The sequence below is a fragment of the Semicossyphus pulcher genome, unplaced genomic scaffold, assembly GCF_022749685.1.
Source record: "Semicossyphus pulcher isolate SPU_LCO1_2020_fin unplaced genomic scaffold, fSemPul1.0.p SCAF_23, whole genome shotgun sequence".
Taxonomy (NCBI): domain Eukaryota; kingdom Metazoa; phylum Chordata; class Actinopteri; order Labriformes; family Labridae; genus Semicossyphus; species Semicossyphus pulcher.
The window spans coordinates 16,328,864-16,345,099 of NW_027211697.1; the positions used below are offsets into that span (position 1 = coordinate 16,328,864).

The following is a 16,236-nucleotide window of genomic DNA, read 5'->3' on the forward strand; positions in this document are numbered from 1 at the left end:
ATATTTGTGTAAAAACGAGGGGAAACTCAAAACCTGCAGTTCCAGCAACACTCCACCAGAGGGCCACCTCATTCTGAGGGTTTGAACTGTGTCAGTCCTTAGACTCAACATCTCAATCATCTGTAGTCTTGTTATAAACTCCTCTTTAGTCCTCCTTTCTGAGCTGGATTTAGTCTTCTACATGTGTGTTTCTTCTCTGTTGTGTTTTTTGAACTTTTACTGGGGCGCTGTTTGGCCAAGAGTCCCTAAAACGCAGCATATCACCCAGGTGTGCTCCCTTATGTCCTTTGACACAAGCTTCGTATTATGATCATGTCGAGCGACAACCAGAGACAGTGGAAAGTCGGAGGTGGCTGTGTGTTGTTATTGTTTATAAAGATTGATCCATAAATAACCACCTGAGACGCTCTTTCTGTCATTCTCTGCTCACATGAGGATGAAATGTGAATACGTCCTTTTTTTTAATAACAGGTGTATTTACAGATACTTCGCTCAGTTTCTGAAAACTGTGCCTGAAGATGAGCTGCTGTGAGTTTGGAGATATTTTAAATGATTGCCAGGTTGAAGTATCTGAATATTTATTAGAAGCCGTTTGTTACACACACAACTTTCAGTCAGGCACACCTGTGGACAAAGTTTGAAGAAGAAGTTTGTGTGAACAGGAGCGTCTGCTCGGCTGTTTTCTGCTCTCAGGTTTCTGTTTAGCTGCCATGACAGCTTTTGGCCACCAGAGGGCGACATTACATCTTCCCTCTGCAGAAATCATATCCATGTAGCTATCTGTATAATTAAAGGTATGGAGAAATACATTCTTGTATTAAATTGTGACAAATATAAATATCTTACATTCATAGCTTTAATTTCTCTAAGCCTCAACATATTTCCATCTGTCTGTGTGTCTGTATGGTGATGAGGGGGGATAATACTGATGTCACTCTAAGGCAGGATCAGTCAGCTGGATGGAGAGAGTCGTCTCACCTGTCTGACTCATCCTGCTTCAGCGTGAGGTGAAGAGCTCTCTCAGCACAGACGCTGAATATACACCACCGAGGAAAAACTGAAATCACATTGTGTCCTCCCAATCCAACAGCAGTAGACTCTCATTTAGGACAGACTTACTGTACATTACAGAAGTTGTATAAGTTCCTTCCCTTTGTATTTTTCTAGTGTTTTAATAAAAGCTGAATAATTATAAAACATTGATAAATTATCTGTTACCAAATTCAGGATGATCTTTGGTAAATTGACACTTGGTTCAAACTAAATTTAATATTCACTAAGCAACTGTGCAACTGTTTTCTGCGTTTAAATGTTGGGTAAATCAAAATAGGTTGTGCGCCCAACGTGGGGCTCGAACCCACGACCCTGAGATTAAGAGTCTCATGCTCTACCGACTGAGCTAGCCGGGCGGTGTAATGCCTGCACTAATATCACCTTCCTGTAGGGACGCTGTGGTCTGTTATCTACCGGGCCGAACCGAGTTATAATGAAAGAGAAGAACTAGATTTACGAGTACAGGAAATGATCCACGTCGCGTTAGAGGAGATATTTCTTCTTTTTCTTTAAACTAACTCTTTTCTTTTTAACTGTCTTTCATTTCAGAGAATCACACAAACTGTCTGACACATAAAACACAAAGATTTAGAAACATGTTAGAAAAAGATCTGCACAGCTCATTAATGATTCATACATTTCGTACAATATGTCCACAATAGTTCACAGCTGCAAAATAAACGGACTGACCTGTTGAGTCATTACTTATTTAGCTCATGAACAAAAAATATGACTGTTTTTTAATTAAACCACCGGAAAATCAAATTGTAACACAAAATAAGTCAGAAAAATTTAACTCGTTTTACAGAAAAAATGTTTCGGACTGTACTTCTAATATTTGATGATTTTTAATGAAGAAACTAAATAATATAGGTCTACATTTCTTCTTAATAGTACAAATAATTCATATATTCGTAGTAACAATAATAACATAATAAATAAATGATAAATATCAAATAAATTAATGATTCAGTTTTAAATAATCTTAATTCTTAATCAGATTTCTTGTGTTTCTGGATGACTTGTTGGAGGATGAGACAGACAACCAATCACATTACACGGGAATAGAACCAGAACGAACCATTGGCTGAGGGGGTCACATGACGTCACCGGGTTTCCACCAATAACATCGCAGAACACACCCACGGCCCTGAGGTGTCTTTATTCTGCTCATTAATATTCATGAGGGTCGTGGATTTGAATCCTGATTGGATGAGAGACGCTCAGAGGGCAAATAGATTATACTTTAAATGTTTTGAATGTTTATTTAAATATTTCTGAACTTATTTTAATATTGATCCTAATAATATTTTATTTTCTTGTTTTTTTAGAAGCTTTATGTGATTTAAAAGTATCTAGGAGCATAAAGTTCATGTATGAAAAAGAATAATGAGGGATGTATTCAGGATAAAAACACACTCTGAGTCCGGGATAAATAAACAGATTTATTATCAGTTTCACAAATAAAAGACACAAAAAATGTCAGTTTGAAAAACATTCAAATGTAAACAATATAATTAGTTTGTCTTTGGCCTTTTTTTATTCTTTACCTAAGAAAATATTTAGTGTCTATTAACATTTTGAACTCTTAGAAAATAGCAAAAAAAATATTCTTTATAACTCATGAGCTGTTTTTTATATTCTTTGAGTTCCTTTTATTAATATTAATTAAGTGTGCAGATTTTCCTTCATGAGAGAATTCCACCAACAAAAATAAAGTTTAGCAACAATTAAACTCCTACAAATTAGTTTGTTACAGACTTTTATTACACTTTTATGATGTTTAAGGAGCACGTGCAGAATGTGTTAATTTAACACCACTGCCAATCATAAAACTATTTTCTTATCTTGAATTTGCAGATATTTTCTGCAGTATTGTTTATTTATTGATTTTCCTTGGATTAATTTAGATAATGAAGTATAAAGTATCCTAATTACACAGATAATTAAAGATAGCATGACACACTTATAATCAGAAATATATCTAACATTTTAGGGGGGTAAATTCTCCATGTATAAAACAGTGTAGTTTTACATCATTAATATACAAAACAACAACAAATAAAACCTATTAAACCTTACATTCTGTTTTCAGTAAATGAGAGGGGAAGATCCTGCCCTGCCAAAATAAAAGTAACAGCTCATTCATTGCTAATCAGACCTGCACAGAAGCACAGCTGGAACTTTTCCTTACATGTGGCCTTAAATCACTTTTCTACATGAGTAACATCACGCTCAAACTAAATAAATTAATTACACGTCAAACACAGAATCACAAAATGCCATCACACGCAAACTAACTCCAATTACTGGCTGGTTAAATGCTTTATAGAGCGGATTGTGATGCCTTTCCCTTTAGTCTGTTATTATAAAAAATATGTTTGGGATTAAAAACTCTTCTGGTCCGACTCATTTCAGGATGGACCATTTGATCTGCTCCTTGGCCGACTGCAGAACCTGGACGACATTCAGAAAGAAAAACCCGTCAGTGTTGCTTAGTGAACGTCCACAGACTTACACTATTATAACACTTATAACACATTATCTTTTTATTGCAATTTAATACTGAAGTTCATGTTTGTTTAGTTGTTCATTTTTTCAGTGACAAACATTTTTATGATGACACTAAATGTGTAAAGTAAGCGCAGTAATTCAGGAGTCAGGAACTAGTTGCAGTACCACTGTTCACCCACTAGAGGTCAGACTGAGCACATGTCGTACGCCACCACTGTTCTGTTGGGACAGGAACGGGTCGGCCATATTTATCTGCTAATAATATTAAATACCTCCAAATGTAATTATTCTACTTTACTACTTTTTTTCCTTTTATCTGTAGTAGCTTCCGGTTTCATAAGACTTTATTAAAACTGATAGAAAATATAATTTAATGTATAATGATCATTTAAATGACACCTTTACCCTCAAAGCAACTATATTTTACACCTCTTAAACAAATATGAAGATGAAGAGAGAGACTCTTATCTTTTACACTTTCATCTTAACATCTGAGTGTCCTTGTTAAAGAGTGAAATGTTTTAATTAGACCACAAACAGCTGTTTTTGTCGTCCTAAATATTTCCACCTCAGTCAGAACTTCATTTCAGTGAGATTGTTGTTCCTCATTTGAACAGCAGGGGGCGCATGGAGCTCAGTTAACATTCACTTTACTGTGGAACCCTGGGAAAAGCAGTCTTATTTAGTGATATTTACTGTGTAAGCTGCACTTGACCTCTCCAGGCCTGGTGTGTTTAATAGTAAATTATTGCTGTTTTTATTCACTAAAACAAACAGGACTTCACTCCTGTCATCAGAGCACCCGGCTGTCATGTTGTCAGACATGTTTCTAAGGTGATCACAGTGTGTGTTCATGCAGAGTACGCTGTCGTGCTGCGGTGTGGTTAGTAGAGACTTACGTTAGTGGTCAGAGCCAGTTTCTCTGTTATGTGCTGTCGGGTTAAAGCAACAGAGAGAGAGAAGCTTAGAGCACAGAGACACAGAGACACGACGCACCAGTTCAGCAGGTAAATCAGAGGAACAGTCGATGAAGGAAAAGCTGGATGGTTAAACAGATGTGATCAGAGACACTTCCACATCTGTTCTTTCTTTAGAGCCACACTGCTCTCTAGTGTTAATCCAACTATCCTGTTATTCATCCATCAATCCATTCATTCACTGAAGAGCCTGTTAGAGCTGTCCGGAGCTCTGCACAAGAAGCCAAGCTAGCTGCTAGCATGCAGCCTGGTGAGTTAGCAGACAGATGTCAGACTGCTAACAGTCATTGTTTCAGCATGAAGTCGATCAGCATGAGGGAGTTGAGCTGTTGTTCTAGAAGCTAAGTGTGTCACAGGGAAGCAGCTAAAGATTTATGTTAATAACAGAATAGAAATGAGGTAAACATGCAGTGTCGTGTGTGTGTGTGTGTGCGTGTGTGTGTGTGTGTGTGTGTGTGTGTTACCTGGGCCACGCTTTGTTCAGATAATGGGTTATCATCCGCCTGGAAAACAAAGTGACATCATCGTGTTTGCAGGTAAAAAATGCAAAAGTGATGCAAAACACTCGAAACAAACTGAGAGCAAAGCAAACGTCAAGAACTGTGTGAAAACCACGACACACGGCAGGTCAGTGACACTCGAAGCGTGTTAGTTACATAGACTGTACAGAAGGTGTGGATTTTCTATTGTCCAGCAGGGGGCGTAAAAGAAGTCCGATCCTATAGAAGTCTATGAGAACATGCTCCTCCTCCTCTCCTGATGTATTCCCTCAGTAAACATGTTCCTAATGAGTTTATGGTCTCAGTCTCTAGTTTCTTCTTCAACACAGCATGATGTTCATTTAGTCACTGATGCTCCCATTGAGAGTCACACAGACCAGGAAGAGGGGAGGGGTTAGGGCGGGGCTACCTGTGATTGACAGGTTGCTACCACAACAACCTGAAAAGTTGTTCAGCCGTCAGGTGTACAAAAAGAAATTCTGAATCAGCTGAAAATTGCGTTTAAAGACCGTTTGTTGCATATAATTAAAATCACAGCTAATTACAGGAGCACTCTGCTAACCAAACTAGCGCTAGCATTAGCTGTTATCTTAGCGTTTTAGTCTCTTGTCCAGTGATGGTCCCTTTTGGCTCCAAAAAACAAGATGGCAGCTGCAAAAATGCCGAACAACAAATGACATCACTCTGGTTGAGTCCACATCCTCTATACAGTCTATGATTGGTTAACAGCTCAGCCAGTCAAAACCCACGTTAGAGTGTGTAGCCGTGCTGGTGGCGTGGGTCTGACGTGTCCATCACAGACACTTTGGCCCAAATTAAAACACCTGGACCAGTATTTGATTGGAGTCGTGGTTCCCCGAGGACAGATCCAATGACTGTGGTGATCCCTGACTTTTCCTCTAGCGCCACCAGCTGGCCAAAGTTTTAAAACATAAACAAAGAGCTCTGTTCTTCAAACCTCTCTGTTAGTCAGCACGCTCTCTCACCATGCATTTACCTCACTCATCCCTCCTTCATCTCATCTCACCTCTCTCTCCACCTCCCTGTCTCTCTCTCTCACCCTGTCTGTCTGTCTACAGCAGCTGGCTCTTGTCTGTTTGTCCCTCTAGGTTACCGGTGATGTAATCAAACAGGACGAAGCCATAGGCTGGCTCTGACATAAGCTGACACCGATCAGAGGACAGAAGGAGACAAGGAGACAAGGAAAGGTTAAGCAGGTAAGAGGAGAGATGAAGCAGAGGAAGCTGTACGAGGCCAAACAGCTGCTCTACTTTACAACAAGTCAGATCAATAATGAATTGATGTGATTGGTAGTTGGGATTGAGTGACAGTTATCTTACCCTGTAGTTGACCTTCTGTAGGACCTGCTGGGGGTCGCTCTCCAGAATCACCCTGACAACAGAATAAAGCAGCCAAGGTGAGGAGAATCTCAGCGCTGAAAGGTTCTCCCTTAACAGTGTAAATATCTAAGTTAAAGAAATCAACACGCATGAAAACACGTTACGCATACGTCACATGATCGCCCGACGCAGACCTGCCTCTGTGTGTTCATGTTCATGCAGACGTATAAAAACCAGCTTTAGTTCTGAGCAGATGGTTCCTGTGTACGCCACCTTTATGAACACTAAACTTAAAGAAGGATTGCTGAAGTGTGTCTCTCTCTCACCCTCCATCAATGATTTCATCCACCACCAGGAACACTCCGTCCATGTTGTCCAGTAAACACCTCCGCTCCACGTTTTTCCTGCAGAGAGACACAACAATCACGTCCAGCCCATAATACTCACCATCCCCTTCAATATCATTTACATTCATTCATTTCTCACAATCTGACATGGCTTTGAAGTTACTTAAAGGAACAGTTCGACATTATGTTATGTCTTTAGAAGACATGATTGATGCTGGAGCTAGGAGACAGTTAGCTTAGCTTAGCATAAAAACTCTTAAGCAGGAAAAAAGCTAGCCCAGCGGTGTCCAAAGTTCAAAACATACACCAACACACCTGAAGCTCAAAAATAATCAGTCTGTATCTTTAAATATGAAATGTGTGGTTTCTCGGGGGGCTGGTGAAGCTCTGTTTGAAGCCTCTCTGCCTCTCATTACATCATATTCAGACTCAGATTAGCCAACTGACATCCAGACTAACAGGCTTCCTCTAATGATTATTTACTGTGTTTTCTGACGAACGTTAGAGGTCTGTTTTACATTTTATTCTGCACAGAAGAAAAGAGAGATACAACTTTTTAAATGTGAAATCGTCAGTTGCTGGCAGGTATATCTTTTAATGTGGACAAACCCCTGCTTCTAGCCTTTATGCTAAGCTAGGCTAATCGGCTCCTATACTTAATGCAAAGACGTGAGCGTGGTATCAATCTTCTAATCTTCCAGGGCAAATGTCCAGATCTAAGTACATTGTGGTTTGCCAGAGACGGACCTTTTTGTTAATGAGGAAGTTTTTAAAACCAGAGACAGCTGTTTCACTGCTCTTTTCAAAGCCACCAGACTCCATTGAAAAAACTGCAGTTTTACCTCACAGAACACAGAAGTTTCTGGTCTACAGCTGCCACGATTTGTGGGTTTGTTTGTCATCCTGTGTGTTACACTAATCCTTTCTTGCATCCGACAAAGTCATAAACACCAAAGTCAACCAACAACACAAACAAACTCACTGATCGAGGCGGCCGGACACCAGAAACTCCTCGTGTTCTTTAACTTAAAATGACTGTTTTTGCTAATGGAGTCTGGTGGCTTTGAAGAGAGCGACGTACCGGCTGTTTCTCAGCATCTCCTCTGTCAAACACATGAACAGGCCTGCATGAGGATCACTTCCTGTCCATGTTTGAAAGAAGTGAGGAGCGGCTCGACGGCTTCACTCGTGTTAAACTGAAATCTGCACATTTACATATTTTTCAGCGTGAAACTTCAAACAGCCGATAATCTTTCACACTGTACAATAATCTCCCAGAGTCTCCGTCTCTCACGCCCTGCATTACTACTGCATCTGTTCCCATAGCAACCGCATCAGCCTCTGTCTGGCTGATAGTGTTCCAGTCAACAGTGAGACACACAGACACACACGCACACACACACGCACACACACACACACACAGAAACACTCAAAGACAGAAGCAACATAATCTTGTAAAATGTTAAATTAAAACGAGGTCTGTGTCGTCATCCAGCTGCTCCATCTGTCACATGTTCTTCTTAAATTAAATCCTGATTTTCTTTCAGGTAAAAATAAACACTCGGCTTTAATTTCACATCAAATTCATCACAGTGACTCATTATCTGCAGGAGGGAGGGTTAGCACAGATGATGCTAACGCTACATGCAGGAGAAGACTCATCATTTGAGTCACTGGAGCGCAAGATTGATTTTTTATTCATTATTTAGATGCAAAAAATCAATAACATATAAACGTATTGATTCATATGTCCCTAAAGAAACTCTTTAGGCTGCTATGAGGCTGGTTGAGAGGACGTACCTGAGGATCTGACTGAGCGACTCGAACATGCAGTTCAGGACGGACATCAGCATCAGCTGGAGAGAGTAAAACAAGATAACTTTAAGGTAAAGAGCCGAACGTACGACCCTCCTCTGGGACGTGAGAAGGTGCCTCAAATCATTTACATTTTATTATTATCTATTAAAACTGAATCCACGTCACCTCGTTCTCCTGAGCACTTCCCACCACGTAGAAGAAGAGATCGATACTGCTCTTATACACGATCGTCATCCCCTCCAGGAACGCTATCTCATCTGCAGAAGAGGGAGGGAGAGATGGATGGGGTCAGGGATTAAAGGAGGACAGTTATACCTCTTTTATTTGACTTATCAAGACAGAAGTCCAAAGAGATTTGAGACAGAGTAAGGCACATGAGAAGGGACAAACAAGGGGAGCAATATGACAGAGAGGAGACCGTTATAAAGGGAGGGTGAGAAAAACAGAAGAGGGAGAGCAGGACAAAGGGAGGATGAGGAGGGAGGGAAGGAGAGGGGATATAGCATGACAGGGGAGAGACAAGAGAAGAAAGAAGAGGAGAAAAGGAGGAATGAAGGAGGAGTTTGGAACAAAAGGAGGAGTGATAAGGAGGCCGGGGGCAGAGACTCAGGTGTCAGCTGTGAGAAACTCCCTGAACATTAAACTTATTCTGCAGAACAAAGAGCAGCAGAGTTTCCTCCGTGTTCCTCTGAACAGAATAAACGTCACTTTAGTTGCACGAAACATCATCCTTTGTTTTAGGTGAAGGGACGTTCGAGCCTCCCGAGGTTCAGTTAGACAACAGTTAGTTTGTTGAGACGTTAAACCTTGAAAAAGTAAAGTAAAGTTAGACACAGAGAGAGGAACTCACTGTCTGCTTTGTGCGTCTTGTTGAAAACGTTCCTCTCAAAGTTCTTCTGCTCCTTCATGGAGGGGTAAAGCTCTCGGTCGTAGTACTGAAACACAAACACACACGATGACAGTGAATGAACGCTGGCTCGAGCGCTGCAGCTGTCAGGGTTTCACGTTTAGGTCCATACGAAGCTATGAACACGTGAGAGGACGGTACTGAGAGGAAGTGTGGATAAATACATGAACAAGGTCCTGTTACATCTCTGCAGGCAGCTGTGTTCTATGTTTTTAGATCAGTTCAAACTCTTTTCCACCCTGCGTCGCACACTTTGTCACCATGTTATAAACTCCACAACAAAATGACATCACCAGCGAATGTACAGCTGAATGATGTGAAAGACGAAGGCTGCACGCTCGAGCTATGTTTTTATTCTGGGTCCATTTAAACTGGACTTTTCAAACAATGTGCTGCTACTAGCACAACACCGAAATCTCAGACCACACCCTCATTACTTGTGTTGGATTGTGGGTAATGTAGGAACTAGATTTTGAACAGGAAGAGGATTTGTAGAATTTAAACGTTGATAAATTGCTGGTTCTGTTGCAGCCATTTTTAGCCTTTTCCAGGCCGTCAATTTAAGCTAACTGCTAATAGTAACCAAGCGTGTCTTATTGCTGCTGCGTCATGTGAACTGAATCGATCAAAGAACAGAGCGGCTTTTATTGTGAGGAAACATTTAGCCAAGCTTGCTGTTTTTCCCTGTTTCCAGCCTTTGTGCTAAGCTAAGCTAAGCTAAGCTAGCTGCCTGGTGTAGCTGCTTTATTCTTCTACTTCTCAGCAAAAAAGCATGTCAGCATGTTGTCAGAAATAACGCTGTTAATGTGTGTTTTATAATGAGGCTCAGGACGACAAACAAACAGGTAAACCCACAGGTGTGCTGCTCGGAGCTTACCTTCGACAGAAGTCTGTTGCCGTCATTGTCGAGGATAAAAACAGCTTTCACTGTGTAGAGTGACGGTTCCTGCAACAACAGAGAGAGAGGACATCTTTAATATTTGAGCTCTTCTGAGTCACCTCAGAGGTGTCCTTCATACTGACACAGCTATTCCTCCCACACCTGGACAGACGCTTTGATCAACCTTTATCATCCACACACACACGCACAACATCTATCCGTCTCTGTGAAGAGCTTCAGACCCGGGACAAAGTTCTGTTATGCACTGACTAGCATAGATTCACAGTCAGAGTGTATCACAGAACTTAGACCAGGAACTCACAACATCCACCGTCCGAGATCCAGAGAAGACGGTGATGAAGAGGGAGGTGGATCTGGATCGTATCGCCGGTTCTCAGGGCGTTAGAAACGAACGGCTGACATGGTTTATTGAAGGTAGCTAGCTGATGTTAGCTTACTAACAACGAGGGAACTGAACGCCTACATCTCGACTGATTGCCGTGCAAAGAGTGCGTGCGTTCGTCTATTCGTGGGTCCTGGCGCTCGCAAAGTTTGGAAACTCCGGCATGCGTACTTGTAAAAACGTCTGCCTGGAACGGCGGGTCTGGAAATCGTGCATGTGTGAATGGTGCCTGTGGAACTTGCATGCCTTCATCTGAAACAGTAATTATGGGAGAACACAAACACTTTTGTGGGCGGCTGTGGAGCTCCTGCAAGCGGTCGTCAGTTAACTCACACGCATCATAAAACAATGAGTCTGGCAACTCGGGGAAGTACAGGCCTGAAACATGCTCATGCATTCCCATCCTGGGTTAGGGTATATCTAAAAGTTGACTGTGAAACTCGAGCAGCGTAGGTCGACAACATCACGTCTCAAACTCGTGCTGCAGTCGCCTGAAACAGCTGTGGAACTTCTGCATGCAGACATCTTTGATCTGTTGGCGATCAGAGCGGCGCTACGGTTCGATGTTTCTCGTTCTGTTTGCTGTCGTGAAAACACACAAGGACACACATTTAGGACGTGAGCATCCTCTCATTGTAGTGCTGATTCCTGCCTCTTGTTTCAGGCTACTCTTCAGGTCCACAGTCGGTGAGCGCAGGGAGCAAACGCAGCATAGAAGAAGACTGCAAGCTAGCAAGCACCGAGGTAAAGGTACATTTTGATATTAAAAACTTGCTTATGAATGTTTTTAAAGTAAGAAATGACCTTCACAAGTTTGTCAGGACTCAAACGAAGCATTTCGGTAAGAAACGCTGACGGTTAGCGTAGTTAACATATAAGGTTCTACTCTAAGAGAGAGGCCTGTCACCTGTCATATCTCACATCATTAAACACATCATCAACAGTCAGGTCAGATGTGCTGACTTACATATCCAATGTTTTTCGAACGTCTACATCTTTCAAACTAAAAATGTCTGAGAGAATTCTTTATTGTTGAAACATGCTGACACTTAGATCCTCTCTTACTGAACAAGATAACTGGACTACATCTGACCCTGCGAACAGCTGGTGCCACCGCCTGCTGGTCCGGTCATGTCCTCAGGGAGCGAGGGACGCTGGTGATGAACTCACCTGAGATCAGCAGCTTGAGAGGTGTAGCTGCGTGTTGTAAAGGTAAAAAGAGAAAGCTTAACGTCCTAAAGAAAGATCTTCTCTGCTCTGTGTTTAAAGGAGGTCAAAGATTCAGACAGAACCAGACGACTAATTTAGACGTCTGTAGAAATGTCTCAGTAAAACGACATCAAAGCGTCCTGCAGTTTGGACTTGGCAGATCTTTAAACTACAAATTTAAATGACTTTAGATGTTTTACACTTTCAGGACGTGTCGGCCTTTAGCTAAAGAATCACGGACGAAGCTCCGACTGTTTCTGAGCTCCATAAAAACAAATGACAGGATGTAAAAGGACTTTCAGACGGACATCGTCGCCTCCGTTTGCTTCGCTGAACAGAAGCAGATATTTATAAAGTCACTGAGCTCTGCCGTCGCTTTAAAGTCTAATTTGACAGAAGCTTTGATGCAACAAGAAGTAAAAGCAAAACAGGAAAAAGAATCTATTAAAGGAGCATGTCACGCTTTTTAGCTGTTTATCCCATAAATATGTAGCATGATGTAGAAATGACATCACTCTCATAGCTCTCTCGGTTACTCGCCTTTTTCTTCCTAACAGGGTGTAACTAATAAATAGATTGATTTATCTCCAGATTAACTGATTAAATATGGTCTGTAAGATATCCGAGTTGATGTCTTTAAATGTCGTCTTTGTTGTTCAGTTTTATGATGAAAAGGAGAACAGCAGGAAATTTGAGAGGCCGTAAAGTTTGATCAGTTTTAAAACATTTGATGAATATTTTTCTATTGATCCACCAATGGATAACTCGTCTGATCAATGCAGCTCCTCATCACCACTAACACTTTAGAAATGTAAACAATAAAACCTACATAACTGATGGAGTCAAAATAAAAGATGGCAATGTGTTGCATCATGGGAAATGTAGGATTCAGTGTTTTTGAGCCCTACAGTCTGAACACAGTCTTAATATATATCTTTTTTAATCTCTGGAGTCTCTCTACTTGTAAATATTCTTAAGTGATGGAAACTATCATGGAGCTGATGTTAATAACACCTGCACAGAGAGGCCGACACAGGGAGGAAGGAGAGGTGTGAGGGGAAGAGAGAGAGACGAGTAAAGAAGGGAGAGAGAATAAAGAGAGAGAATCTGAGAAAGATAAACATGTTCAAAAGAAGACGAAGCGTGATGTTTTCAAAGAGCGGGGATGGAACACGTTTTAAATCCATTAATGAAGTTACACAAAAAATATATAAATCTTTCATTAATGTGTCCAAACAAGACAAAAACACGAGCGCAGAACAACGAAGACAAACCCAAAAGAAGAGCAACACACTGACAACTGAGGAACTTTAAACCTGGGTCCTCTTCTCACCTGTTCTGGAGCTCTCTTCAAACACACCAGACTCCATTGACAAAATCAGCCATTTTACGTCACAGATCACAGGAGTTGCTGCTCTGCTGCTGCCTCGACCAGATAGCTGCTTGTGCCATTTATTGACTTTGGTGTTTTAACGGGAATCCTTTGGATATTACACACTATTTGAGCAACACATTATAACATGAACACACTAACCAATCAAGGCATCAGTAGAGCACATGCTCCTGTGTTCTGTGGAGTAAAATGGCTGTTTTTCTGAATGGAGTCTGGTGTGTGTGCAGAGAGCGATGTAACGTCTGTGTGTGGTTAAAACAATCATCTTCCTCTGTAACAAAAAGGTCTATCTCTGTAGGGATCCTTTCTGTCATGTTGTCACACACTTAGAAGAACAATCTGAGCCTGTCAGTGGAAACAACAAGAACTTTTAGTGGACGCACTTTGATCAGGTGCAATGGCCCCAAAGATTTACATCACAGCCTGTTTCACTGCTGAGCCCGAAACAAGCATCTGAACAATTCCAAAACTTTGACTCATTTAGAGCCTAAAATATGTAAATAGAGGGCCCAGGTTTAAAACAGTGGAATTCCCCTTTAACTAACTTTAACTTCTTCACTTGATCAGATGAACTGCCACAGAGACATTTTAACAAACAGAGACATGGAGGCAGAGCGAGAGGAGACAGAGATTAGAGAGTGAGGGAGTGAGGGAGAGGCTGAATAAATGGTGCGCGAGGAGAGAGAGAGAGAGAGAGAGGGAGAGAGAGAGAGAGAGAGAGAGAGAGAGAGAGAGAGAGAGAGAGAACGGTGGACGTGGCACCTACTCCGCTCTACACGTCAACGATCTGTGCACATATGCTCAACACAAGCAGACATTTAAACACACAGAGAGCTGATCTGACTGCACACACACACGCACACACTTCTTCTCCTGATGTGTCATATAAACACACACACACACGCACACAAACACACACACACACACACACACACACACACACACACACACTGGATCGAGTCTCTACAGGTGATCCCGCAGGAGCTCTGGCCGCTCCGCTCCTGTCCTGTTGCGCTCGCAGACTCACAGAGGATAAGTGGATAACAGCTGCGGCTCAGTCGGTCTGTTGTAATGGAGTTAACTTAACACCCTGATAAGTTGTCGCAGCGCGGCCAGCACAGCCGATCTGTACTATTTATACACGCGTGGAAGGAAAAACTGCATGAAAACACTGCGCTCAGATCGGGCCTGCGCGTGCACAGACACACAACATGACGGATCCCATTTTAACATCCAGAATAAATAAAACCTGTTTCTGATAAATGAACAATCTGCAGCCAAGCCCCCCTCCTCCTCCTCACCCCTCCTCCCCCCTCCTCTCCACCGAAACTGCCGTAATGCAACAAATGTCCCGCATGCTCATTAAACAGAACACAAACACAACATAAACTGCCGCGCACACAACCCCACAGGTGTCCAAATGTCGGTTCCCGGCCCGGTGGACCGGCGGACAGGCTCACCAGAGACGTGGAGTCCATCGCCGCCGCCGTGCTCGCCTCTCGGTGTGTTGACGTGGACAGCTCTGAGCTGTCACACCGAAAGCTCTGCTTCGCTTTTTTTTTCCCCTTTACGGAGCCGCCCGGGCGCGCTCCCGCTCCCGCAGCATTCAACCGGATAGAACCACAGAGCCGACAGCAGAGCGCGCTCCCGACACTCCTTCACAATAAGAGTCTTTGTGCTCCTCAAGAGGCTCTGTGGTACGGAAGCCCGTTTCCGCCAATGTGTTGGAAAAGTGTCCTGTTGGTGTTTATAAGGACAAACTTGATCAAAATAAAGACAAAGTACCTGAAAACCATGACTCTAAAATAGTGACTGGATTATTATCGATTTATTTTAAGATATAAAATCAATATTTTGAGATATTCAGTCATTATTTAAACTCTGAGTCACTCATGTAAGATATTAAGTCTGAGAAAGACTCATTAGACACAGTCATACCTTTGAGGAATAACTTGTATAATAAACTTAAATTATTAGACGTTTGTTATTAAATACACATTAAAAAAATCATTGAGCTGACAGATTTATAGTTTATTATTCAATTAATCCAACACACACCTGCTGCAGAAGCTCACGAGCATGTATTAATCCGCCTCTGAAAGTAGTGCTCATTGAATTTCCTCCTGGTGAACGTCAGATAAACTTCACTGACCAACTGTTTGAGAAAATAAAAGAGCTGTTTCCACAATAAAAGTAGATATTATTAGATTATTAGAGAGCCAGAGTCAGGCTGCTCAGAGACCGACTTCGGTCTGGTCACTTGTCAGTGTGAAGAATAAAGATCAGCCTGGACTGTGAGCAGGGTTCAGGTTTGTCATGAAGAGGTCGTCATGTAGCATCTGTTGGTCACATGAATATTCCTCTTAATTGTGCAAATGACTCATTCTGAAAACACAAAGTTATTAACAGCATGTTTTGTCTTCTCTCACAGCTGGTTGGGCGAGGAACAGGTTTTAAACGACTCCAAGTAAACCTGCTCAAAGTCTTCACATGCTGAGTGATGATGAGACTCAGTCTGCAGATGTAACTAAGTACAAATACTTTATTAGTGTTCTTACCTTTTCAGACTCCTCTTCTTTACTTGAGTTTTTATTTACTTCCCTCCAACATTTGAACTCAAATATCTGAGCTTTACTTCACAGCTGCTGCACTGTCACTGAGAATGCTCATTTTGGCTAGAAGATCACACTTAAAAACATAGCGAACAAATGAACATTGGACTCCTCAGCATGTCTTGATATGCAACTGAACGCTGAACAACACATTCTTTAGCTCACCTTGGTAGCGACCTGTCACTCACAGGTAGCCCTGCCCTAAACCCTCCCCTGCTTTATGGTGTCTGTGACTCTAAAGCTGCTTTCCCACTGGTCAAATAACCCGCTAACATGCGGCTTT

The 16,236-nt window shown here is 41.8% G+C and overlaps 1 protein-coding gene and 1 non-coding gene across 3 annotated transcripts; both read right to left on the minus strand.

The window, feature by feature from the left end:
• Positions 1–1,336: 1,336 nt before the first annotated feature.
• On the minus strand, positions 1,337–1,409 carry trnak-cuu (transfer RNA lysine (anticodon CUU)). Its single transcript has one exon. It is a non-coding gene; the product is annotated as a tRNA-Lys (tRNA).
• A 1,136-nt stretch (positions 1,410–2,545) lies between these two features.
• On the minus strand, positions 2,546–14,926 carry copz2 (COPI coat complex subunit zeta 2). 2 transcript variants are annotated; one of them, XM_069674612.1, is made up of 10 exons: positions 14,802–14,926; positions 10,334–10,402; positions 9,400–9,484; positions 8,715–8,806; positions 8,532–8,587; positions 6,711–6,788; positions 6,385–6,436; positions 5,009–5,047; positions 4,467–4,499; positions 2,546–3,510 (listed from the first exon to the last, which is right to left on the minus strand). In XM_069674612.1, the coding sequence occupies exons 1-10, from the start codon at positions 14,817–14,819 to the stop codon at positions 3,463–3,465; spliced, it is 570 nt and encodes a 189-aa protein (XP_069530713.1). In that variant the 5' UTR covers positions 14,820–14,926; the 3' UTR covers positions 2,546–3,462. The 2 variants fall into 2 exon arrangements, with proteins under 2 accessions (XP_069530713.1, XP_069530714.1); XM_069674613.1 differs by lacking the exon at positions 4,467–4,499 and having other exon boundaries at positions 14,802–14,925.
• Between the last annotated feature and the right edge of the window lie 1,310 nt (positions 14,927–16,236).